The 12,190-nt window shown below is 34.0% G+C and overlaps 1 protein-coding gene across 1 annotated transcript; it reads left to right on the top strand.

Annotated features, from left to right (window-relative positions):
- Positions 1-1,498: 1,498 nt before the first annotated feature.
- On the top strand, positions 1,499-2,911 carry LOC145137377 (NAC domain-containing protein JA2L-like). The gene is made up of 3 exons (XM_079071513.1): positions 1,499-1,755; positions 1,837-2,105; positions 2,178-2,911. The coding sequence occupies exons 1-3, from the start codon at positions 1,563-1,565 to the stop codon at positions 2,643-2,645; spliced, it is 930 nt and encodes a 309-aa protein (XP_078927639.1). The 5' UTR covers positions 1,499-1,562; the 3' UTR covers positions 2,646-2,911.
- Positions 2,912-12,190: the final 9,279 nt, after the last annotated feature.

The raw sequence follows: 12,190 nt of genomic DNA, 5'->3' as shown, positions 1-12,190 counted from the left end.
TGTCACCAGTGGAGCATCGTGCTATCTTCAAATATCACCTTATGATCCTATTATTTCAGGTTGACGAGATGTGTCATGTTTGTCACAATTCATGTGTGAACTCTTTTCGAGAGCAAGTCATACATTGTAGAGAGCTCACATGTTTCAAATATCGACACAATATGGTTATTGACGTTGTTTTTGACATTTTCCGGTGTGCTGGGGTTTTACCCAAAAAATGGCCCTTCTCAACTGGCCCGTTGGAAGGAAGATCAACCGATGTTTACGTTTTTGGATGGACATGAGAGAAACACGCATATGTGGATTTAGCCCAGCGGTATTCGGTGTTGTCCACCCTCTTTGAGGTCGATGGTTTAACTCCTGCGGTGAACATATGTGGAATAATTTAGGAGTAGTTTAGTATATTTGTCGTTTAAAAAAAACAGGGGTTTCCCCTCTTGTAGGTTTGAGGAGTAGTGTTTTCACTGTGGGCAGACTGCTTTAAAAGTTGCATCATGTAAAGTGACAAACATATGAGAAATCGTGGATGAAAAATCAACACACGTTTATATCTTTCACGTTTGATACATTTGATTTTATTGTCCGGATGTTGTGGGGTTCCTCAATAGAGTCTAACTGGACGTGTAGTAATCTTGTGACCCTAAATCTATAAATATGATTTTTAAAAGAATTAATTTCTTCATTTGCCCGCTATATCTATATAAAAATTTCACGGTATATTGGTCTATTTCTATATTTTTTTGAAACGACAAATCTAACCTACTACTAAACTAGTAAACTACTTCTTAAATCCACTAATGTCCACGACGATACTTGAACTTCAACCTCAAGAAAGGAAAACAATATTGGATATGGCTATGCTAGAAGCCCTTTGGTTGTCTCTTTTTATGGGCGTGTTCGACACGGAGTGTGTAGGAGCATTTGAGAGCTACTAGCTTCTAGCGTTTGACAAAACACTCCGTTTTGAACAGAAAGTCTTGTTTGACACTTCAAACTTCTAGCGTTCAGTTTAAACAAAACGCTTCAAAACCAAAAACTACTTATGTAACGTTTAACAAAACGCTACAAGCTACAAACTACCTGCTACAACAAGATACTTGCTAACACCTAGTTTTAACGAACACGCCCTATATAACCATATATTTCGCCCAACAAAATTAATAAATAGCTATATATTGTTAAATAGTTTGTTGACATTTAAAAGATAAAATAAATATGCAAACACCTGGAAGTCGTTTCTGGGTGAGAGAAGAATAGCAAATTTATGAATGTAACACGTGCATAAAAAAACAATAAAAGTGGTTTTGGAGTTATTAAAACCACATTGTCCACGTTCATGCATTTGGATCCTGGACACTTTTAGATAAGGTTTGCCGCTTCGCTTACTTCTCCACATTTTACCTCTTTTTTGTTGGTCCCCACCATTAATACTGTGGACTCCTATTCACACTATATATACCCGCCCATTTTAACTATTTTTCAAAAAATATATATTTTTATAAGTATTTTCATTTTCAACTCTTCTTTCTTGTTTTCTCCCTCTACAAACCAGAAAAATAACAATGGGTGTATCGGATCCGGTGCCGGTGACGGATCCGACGACTCAGCTGAGTTTACCGCCTGGATTCCGGTTTTACCCTACCGACGAAGAGCTCATGGTGCAGTACCTTTGCCGGAAAGTCGCTGGACATGATTTCCCTCTTCAGATTATCGGAGATGTTGATCTGTATAAGTTTGATCCATGGGAATTACCAAGTAAGTGCTGTGATTTCACTAAATTTGACGAAATATGATTGATTAATCACTAATGGTGACAATATCATTGATTGTTGATAGGTAAGGCGATGTTTGGGGAGAAAGAATGGTACTTTTTTAGCCCGAGGGATCGAAAATACCCAAATGGGTCTCGACCCAATAGAGTTGCCGGGTCGGGTTACTGGAAGGCCACCGGAACTGATAAAGTGATCATATCGGAGGGAAGGAAGGTCGGAATTAAGAAGGCGTTGGTTTTCTACGTTGGTAAAGCTCCGAAAGGTTCCAAAACTAACTGGATCATGCATGAATACAGGCTTTCAGATTCTCCGAAGAAGACGAATAGCTTAAGGGTAATTGGATTTACTCTACGTTTTCTCTGAAATCGTAATTCGTAATTCAATTTTATGTTTGTTTTTACACAGTTGGATGATTGGGTTCTTTGCCGGATCTACAAGAAGAATTCAAGCGTACACAAAACAATTTCCGGTGGCCAGAGCCACAATTCCTCTTCGTCATCTTCATCTCAGTTTGACGATGTTCTCGATTCACTTCCAGCGATTGACGACAAGTTCATGACATTTAACGAAGAAGATCAGAAGATCGACATTCAAAAATTCGAGTCTGAGAATTACGATTGGGCAAACATCAATGCATTTGGATTACAGGATCCAGTTACAAACACTTATCCATTAAATACAACCTCCATTGATATGACATTCAACATGCACATGAAGTTTGTTAAATCATCGGACGATGAATTTCATACTGAAATCAGAAGTCAAAGAATGGAGAACTCCGGGTATCTATTTTCGCAGAGCTTCATGAACACTACAGACCCGTTTGCTATCCGGTACCCGACCCAACCAAGCAGCTCGGGTTATAGACATTGAAATGAAAATGAATAAGTAGAGGGGGGTGAGTGTAAATAGGTGGTTTCTTGGGGGTGGGAAGTAGATTTTTAGTAGTTTAGTAGGAAATAGAGTTGGGTTTTAGTTAGGTGCACCATGGACCCAAAAGTCAAAGATGGATGTAAACTTAGTCAAAGGGTTTTGGGTTAAGATGCGTGGTTCAATGTAGATAGTAGAGAAAACAATCTTTTGTTTCTTGAATTTTCGGTTAACTTTCTACTTATGGAAATTTTGGTGGTTGATTATTATTTTCCTTTTTACTAAAGATCAAGAATAAACTCTTAACATGCATATTTTCAAGATTATCCAAAAATTGTATCGGACTAGTAGTTAAGTCTTCATAATTATAGCCATTGACGAAAATAAATTTCTAAAAGATATAGTATTTAATATATAAAAAACATGTACTTTTCGATATCAATATTTCTAACAAATGAACATTAATAGAAAAATAAAACGTCATGGAATTGTTGTGCTGTGAGTTGGCAGAAGCATACGTAAGAAATGAGGTATAGGTGGCGCCAGGTAAGCATAGAACACATGTCGAACATATAAAATTTGACATCTATACAAGCTCCACCAACTTACACTATTATTTAATTTTAATAGTTTTACGTTAAAAGATTGTGATGATGTTTCTGTATATCAAAATTTAATACATGTCAGATAAGGCTAAAGAAAGTGGTAACATTTCTAACACATTATCATATCAGCTTTTTGAATGCCACTTCATGTTTCTCCATTTAACACCTAATCTTAACAATTGGTAGGGAATGGTATAATTCCTAACACTCGATTTTTTATATATATATTTTTTTTAAATTTACTTAAATTACTTTATTTTATTACACAAACAATTTTTATACATAAATATTAATTAAATTTTATTTTTTTAAACCACCATAAATTAATATAATATAAATCAATTACATAATATTTAAATGCAGGGTCCTTTTGGTAATTTTAGAAAGTTGTGGTTTGTGAGAGGAATTAAGATCTGGTGTGATGTGTAAGTCTAGGATTTTTAGAGGTTCATTTCTATCAAATTAAGATTCTCGTGTCTTCTTCCTCCCAACAATTGATTGCAGCGATAGACTCCCATTTTCCATTTTCAAGCTTATTACCTATCGCAATTTTTTCCAAAAGCAAGTGAAAAACTGAAAGTGTGTGGAGAGGAGATTGGGGAAGACAACAGCAAAGAATCACGAAAAAAAAATATAATAATAGAAAAAGGAAAGAGCCAATCAGATTTCATTTCTTCATTCTCTCATGTCGCTAGCTTCTTGATGATTTGTTCCTGGCGCCTCCCTTAGCGAGTTGGTGGGGATTGAATAGCATCTAATAACGAGCCTTTTGACGAGAGGGGTGGCGAGGCCACTCCCTCAAGCCTAAGAACCACATAAACTTTTGTAATTTCTAGCATTTTCTGTCTACAAGTGGGGTGTGTAATCTTTTTCTATCAAAAAATATAATACTTAAATCATATGCAATGTATTTTTTGTGATCTAATTGTACAAGTCTTTTAATACATATCATAACTTTTTGGCGACAATAGTGAACGACAATAATATGTAAATGAAAATTGTCAATAGCAAAAAAGCTAATAAGGGGTAGTGTTTGGCACCAACAAACTAGGGTTAATAAACTTAAAATGTAACGAACTTTGGTCTTTGTCCACATTTAGGTAATTATGTTTTTTTCGTTCACATTTGACCATTGAACTTGTTTGACCTGTTCAAAATAGGGTAATATGACTGGTAATTATGGTAATATTACCCTATTATGAACAGGTCAAACAAGTTTATTGGTCAAATGTGTACGGAAAAAACATGGTTACCTAAATATGGACAAAAACCAAAGTTTCTTACCCGTTTTGGTAATATTGAACAAGAATCGTCTCAGAGACTATGCCTTGGGATTAGGCTACGACAGTCAATGAACAATTAGGTTAGACTTGGTTTAACCCAGTTCAGTCCCAACTAGTCATAGGCTAGGTTGTGTTGCTAGGTCTTTAAAACACATACAGCCTAGCCCCCTAAGCATATACAACCTAATCCCTAACTAGTTGGTCCTAAACTGGTTAGCCCAAGACTTGACTGTTTCCTCATACATAAAGACCAGACAAGCCAATTTCAAGTCACATCAATGCATCTTATGACTACGTGTATTTAACATAAATAACCCAATATTACCAAAATGGGTAATGAACTTTGGTTTTTGTCCATATTTAGGTAACCATGTTTTTTTTCGTACACATTTGACCATTAAACTTGTTTGACCTGTTCATAATAGGGTAATGTTACAATTAATTACCAGTCATATTATCTTATTTTGAACAGGTCAAACAAGTTCAATGGTCAAATGTGTACGAAAAAAACATGGTTACCTTAATGTGAACAAAAACTAAAGTTCGTTACCTTTCTAGTTCATTGGCCCAACAAACTAATCCACATCAGCATGTCACCGACAAAAACCCTATGATAGAGTGCAACCTTATCCAATATTTCATTTTCATTTTTTCTCTAAATTTAAATACAAAACGAATATCCCTACAATCATTCCATATATTATTTTGGTAAACATCATCTTAGATCTAATTTAACAATTTAACCGGTTAAAAATTGGATGTACTAAATATCACAATAAATACTCTCTCTCTCTCTCTCTCTCTCTCTCTCTCTGTGTGTGTGTGTGTGTGTGTGTGTGTGTGTGTTTTACAAGTGCATGCAATATATTCTGTGTTTGACTTTATGGCTGAGCAAACCTGAACTCGAAAACCGGAAAACTGACAAAACCGAAACCGAAGCATGAACCGACGGTTCAGGTTTAGATTTTCAAAAACTGAAAATTTCGGTTTGTGTTTGGTTATCGGGTTTGGTAAAACAGAAAGAAACCGAACTAAATCAAATTTCATATATCATATGTATTCTATGAGTTATATATGTATATATACATTGTCCTTGAGCTATAAACACAAACTAAAGTGTTATCTAGTGGTTAACGCGTTGGGCTATCTAGCCTCATTTTTCTCAATTTATTTTTCCAGCTGGTTGAGTATATCCCGCATCGCTCCATTGGTGAAACTTAGCCAAACATTCTCTTCTATATAAGCTTGTCATCATCTTTCTTTCTATTATCTCTCACATTGATGGAGTCCCACATCGCTTGGGAAATTTTAACATCAGTTATCCTTACCATTATATAATTGATGAGTTGAGGTAGATTAAGAAATATGTTTGAGATTTTGTTTAAATTATAAAACCGAAACCGAACCTCAAAACCCAAGTTTAAAACCGATAAACCGAACATATTGGTTTGGGTTCGGATTTAGGTCAAAACCGACCAAAATCGACCCATGCACAACCCTATTTAACATGCAACAACAGTTAACTAATAAGCTATTTTTTTTCAATTTGTTATGTTTAGCAAAATAAAAAGTAGTTTAAAAGCAAACTTTTTTAAAAAACTACTTAGACTAGCTTTTAAAAAAAATTCAAATATACCCTTAATTCATTAAAAAAAACATATTTTTTTAAATGTCTTTTTATGCCATTTTATATCTTTCAATTAACTTATCAGCTAGTCTTTCTTTAACATCATTTTTTATACGATAACAGCTAACTTTTTAGCTAGTACACCGAACATAACATTAGTGTACCAAATTTATAAGTGCATACAACATATTTAATAGGTGAGAGGTAACCATTTCTTATGTGGAAATAAATGAAGGGAGAATGAGGAGAATGACATGACGCTAAGGTGACAGTAAAAAAAGCGAAGAAGTGTGATATCACACTAGATAGCTTAACAGCGATCTTAATTAAACTCTCATCTCAGTCACAAAGCGGTGGACACCACACACACAAATATCGTGTCGAAGGAGGGTGTCTATTTAACACTGCTATTTTATAGTAAGAGATCACAAAAAGGACTACTTTCATGAAAAATAAAATTACCATGATCTTCGAAAAGCAATTTTAAAATTTCATTATGATTTTCAAATTCTGTTCTTCCTAACTAAAAACACGTTTGAAAATTGCTTTCTCAGACAAATTCAAAATTTTTGAACTTGATTATGTGTGTTGAACATCATTTTCTTAAAAAAGTTAGTCGATTTTCAAAATAGGAATGACATATAACCCTATTTCCAAACTGCATACATAATCTTTGTATAAAATATAAAGTTTATAAAATCAGGTTTTTCCAATCTATGTTGTTATTAAACCAAGAGTTGCAGCTAGCGAGTAATAACATAATGACATGTAACATATGGTGTGGAATAACTATATCACAAACAGGTGTAACTCAATCTTAATGATCGAGTAGTCTTAAATAAACCCTTTCATGTCGATTATTACCTATGATTTGACCAACAATTGAAAGATAGTAGAAAGACCAAAAAAACAACTTGTAAATTAATGGTAAGCCTAACAACTTGTGGTTGGGTTTCCATAAAAAAGAAGTTGCCTAAAATTTGAAGATGGTAGTATTGACAAGAAGATCCCTAAATGTCTAGGAAAAAGTATCTACTTCTTGGTTTTATGGCAATTCATGTGAAAATGTATTGGAGATTAATCTTCCTCAAGAGTTGATATCAACTAAGAAGTAGTTGTTTATTTCTAGATACTTGAATTTTTTTTATTAAATCAACATGTTTTCATAAGGAACCTATAGTACATGTACACAAATTTGTTTTGAGTTGTAATATATAAACATTCATTTAGATAAATATGGTGTTTTCATGAAAGAATTGTAATATTTTACAATCCTTTCATATATTCAAAGAATTTTATATATTGATCCAAGTTAAAGATTAGCATGTAACACATTTCTACCTGATTTATTTTTAAACTAGGAGATAAATAAATATTCAAGGTGTTCAGAACAACATGCTTCCGTTAGTAAATATCTTATATGGATCTGAACACTTGAAGCGACTCATTGTTTAGTTAGCGAGTAACAAGGGCCTTTTTCCATATGTTTCATCCATTACATTATGTCCTCCCGTTATTAAGGTTGTGTCCTCCTAGTGTAATGGTGGGCCGAAGAATGTCGAAAAGCGTATTGTCTCTAAATTCAACTATAATAGGTGGTGGAAACAAAGACCATTGAAGGTTACATTTAGTAGACACAAATATCTTTGTGATTGTCTTTATTTCTCTTGATTTGTAATGTCCTGAAAATTACAAAAAGATTTTTCATTTTCAAAATAAGTTAACCGATTAAAACCTTTATCTCTGAAATCATTAAGTAACATTCAATTGATTAAAACCACAAATTATCAGAGTTAAATTTACAAAACCACATAAATGAACATCTTCTATGCATGTGTACAGCCCCTCCGAGCTCTTCTTATGAACGACCTACAAAATGTTTAATCCACAACTGTAAGCATAAAGCTTAGTGAGTTCTCTAATATACCATATATTCCTGTTGGATTAGTGTCTAAGTCCATAACTATATTTGGTATGTACTTGACCCGATTGGCATGGTCCATTTGGGTTGCATGGCATCATGCATTTGGATAGACTAAAATGAGAGAAATAACACTTAAGGTTTATTAATATATTATAAGTTCTAATATATTCATAAGATTGTTTAATTAGTATTGATAAAGAATTAGTTTGGAATTAATTAAGTGATCAAAAGAAGACTAATTAAATATATGGGTTGATTATGTAAATCATCCATACTTGTATAGTGGGCTAATGCTTCATGGATTATCAAGTTGGGCTAAAACCCATAGGATACTCCATGGATGCTCCATGGTGTTTTTGTACCCATGGATCATGGAAATGAAAGGCCATGACAATTAGGGTTTACATGGTGTAACCCTAATTGTGACACACTATATAAGCATTTTATTCTTCCCAAAAATTGGACATTATGAAGGAATGGTGAGGGCTAGCCGATTTCATGACGTGTCTCATTTCTCTCAAGTTATTCTAAGTGTATTTGATGTTGTGTGAACCATTTGAGGTGTCACACTTGAGGCACTAGGCTCTTGAGCTCCATGGAATCAAGCTACAACAAGAGGTATGTAATTCTACTAGATTTTATATTACATGTACCTTATATTATGCTAGTTAGAACAATACCTTGAAATATTCATATTTGCATGTATAATAGAGAAAACATAGATCCAATGTATTTAGGGTTTCATGTACACTTAGGAGTGTTAGAATGCTCAAAACCCCAACAGTGGTATCAGAGACTAGGCTTGTTTTCTTGTTATACTTGCAAATTTGGCTGAAAAATCGAAGTTTGTTGCTATCTGCTCAGCAGACTCGCCATGTCCATGAAGGGACTCGACGAGTCCAAGACTAAACTCATCCAACTCGCAGAGTTGGTTCATGCACTTGACGAGTTGAACCCCCAGACAACATATCTTCAACTGTTTTGGCTGGAATTGGACTAAGAACATTACCCTAAGCTGTTTTTCAACTTATAAACATGTTTTTGATGTGGTAATGTTCATGCTAATCCAATTTCAAAGATAACTGTCAATAGATTCATGTTTTAATAGTCTAATGGTTAGGCTAATTACATAAAAAAGTTTGATTGAATTATCTTATTCTTATGAGTTGCTTAGATTAATAGAAAAGTTATGTGAAATTGTTGTTTTCAGTCCAAATTAATCTAAGAGTTGGTTCTAAAATGTGTTTTTGTAACTTGTCCTCAAGTTATATGAAAAGTCACATTTAAGATTCATAAAACTCATAAATATTTCCATAGGTTATGAATAAAGAAAAGTCATATTCTTTTATTAGTTTAAAGTCTTCCATAACTTGTCCTTAAGTTATGGAACTTGAAGAGTTTTTTGAATTAAAACTACTTTAAACACATAAGTTATGGAATTGAATAGTTTTGAATAGTTTCAAAACTTGCCCTCAAGTTTTGGAATTTGTAAAGTTTTTCCTTATGAATACTTTAATTCCAAGTTAAGCCCTTAGAATTTTAAAAAGTTAAAATTCAACCCTTATACTTTATAGTATTATAAGTTATATATATATATATATATATATATATATATATATATATATATATATGTATAAGAGCAAGTCAGTCTTACCGTTAGTAGGTCTCATTCACGAAGCCGGTCTATAAGGGGGGGTATAAGGTTACTGCCTATAAAATGGCAGTTTAATGGGTGTCCACTCTCACCCACCGCTTCCTTGACTGGTGGAGGGTCGTTAGCCGAACGGCTAGGACAAGGACTAGAATTCTCCCTTCATTAAAAGTATTAATGATAAATACTAAGTAAGCGAACTTTTATAAATTCCCAATCTTAGTTACTTAGGAAAACGTGAATTTGGTGCTAACCCATGAAATTACACTTTGCACTTTTCTTAAGTCGTTAGTGGAGCGCGTGTAGGTAACCGGCACACTAACCTGGATTTAACAAGGTAGGCAAAGGGTAACTTAATGTTTATCATAGTATCTGTGGAGCGCGTGTGGTTAACCGGCACATCGATTATGGGGTAAATATTAAGGGTACCAAGTATATTTGCATGGTTATTCACACCTTGTTTTGTGATCTTCGGCATCCCAGTCACAAAATTTGAGAGGGCACAATCGAGATTGAAACATGCCATTGAACAGTTCAATGAATCTCAAAAGATATAGGAGTTTCAAATCCAAGTAAAACCTAATTAAATTATTTCGTTTTCATGGTGGAAATTGGTGAATCGTCATTCGCCTACCTTCAAATATTTTATAGCTTGGATTACGGCATCCCTCTTCCAAGTTATAAAAGTATTGTGTTGGGTCCTAGCCTTAATATTTCATATTGGGTGTTATATTAAGGACTTTAAATCAACTATCTTGAATATCTCCCAAAAGATGTCTGGTTCAGACAGTTATGATCTTCCCAAAACTTTTGGGACAAGCTTTCCTAATGAAGATGATGTCCCGAAAATCATTCTTCACTCCCTCCACCTCCTCCAATTATTCCTCCTAACCCACAAGTTCAAGGTCACTCAAGCCCTATTGGCAAGCAAGGTCTATGTGTGATCGCATCTTGGAGATGAAGTCACATATTGACAAGCCGGGAGAGTTGGGTGTCAAAGTCTTAAGAAAGTTGGATGCTCAATCACTTTCTAAGTCACATAGTGAGTTCCTTTGGGACTACTATGAAACAGACTATGACATGACCCTTAATGATCTTATCAATCTGCTTGGTGCTGCTGAATCATCAATGATTTGAGGACTAGTAAAGCAAATTTGGTTAGGAGATCAAATTTCTAATGGACATTGAAAATGGTAATAGAAAAGGCTTTCTCTTCCTAATGGAAAGGGATCAGCCACAGTCAACTCGGTTGATCAAATGGTAAAAAGAAAGGCTAAGTCTGCGATAGACCCATGTACCATTCCCAAAGAGTCCATATATTTCTCTTGCGAAAGGAAGGGGCATTGATTGCTAAGCTGCCTATTTACCTGAAAGATCATAAGGTTGATCAAGTCAAGAAGTTTAACTCTACTTCAGGTAAAGTCCACTATCTAACTCTGTTAAGTTTCTATTCCGAGATTCTTATTACACGATGTGACTGGGTCACATGTTGATGTTTTAAGAATCAAAGAAAAGTGAAGAAACTTAAAGGAAGTATATGTTGATTCTGATCGCGAAGATGGATTTCGATCACATGGTTCGGTGATCAGAATTTTGAGCTGTTGCTTAGGAGTTATGATAGATTGCTTAGGAATAGATAACAACATAGTTTTCATATTCATTTGCATTGTAAGGATAAGTCTTTCCGCAATTTTTAAAATAAAAGAAAATTTTTTATTTTATTTATTTTAAGTATCCTTACAATGGCGTTTGTGGAAAATTGTTGTTTATATGATTCCATTGATAGCAATATCAGAAAATGGATTTGATTCTTTCATTTGTGGTAGTGTCTAAATTTACCAAATAAGGAAAGATTCTCATCACCTAAGTTTCAGTTGGATAAAAACTTGGAATCATACAAGTTGTATAGTATGATAAATGAGAATCTTCATCTTTGGAAAAATTAAGACTAAATTCCTTGTTCACATGTATATCTGAGTCAAGTGAAGGACTAAGGGATCGAGTACACATTCTTGTGCACAGATCAAGTCCACCACAAAGATCGTTAAGACTATTTGTCATGATTTACTAAAGTTTAGTAAATATGGTTATACTTACAAGTTTAAGTATAATTCTGAAGCATTGGAAAAAGTTTCGATGTATGGCATAACGAATAAGAAGAATAAAATTTGGCAGAAAGCTAAAAGTTTCTCCAATCTGAAAAGATGGGAGAGTACTTTAGTATCGTGTTTTGTGATTATCTTAGTGATTTTGAAACCATATTATAACTGATTCCTTAAGGACATCTTAGTGCATTTGTTTGGCTAAGAAGAGGAATCGTGAATTGTTGAATTGGTTAAATCAAAAGATGAATCATACCTCGTTCCAAAACAATTCTTAGAGTCATACTCCAAGATTGTAACTTGAGTGACATATCTTAAAGAAGGTTTATAACACTTGTCAATGTAAGAGTAAAAGT

Source organism: Lactuca virosa, chromosome 9, assembly GCF_052849685.1.
Source record: "Lactuca virosa cultivar CGN04683 chromosome 9, Lactuca_virosa_CGN04683_v6, whole genome shotgun sequence".
NCBI lineage: Eukaryota > Viridiplantae > Streptophyta > Magnoliopsida > Asterales > Asteraceae > Lactuca > Lactuca virosa.
The sequence above is the reverse complement of the archived record's forward strand: the minus strand, read 5'-3'. Positions and strand labels throughout refer to the sequence as shown.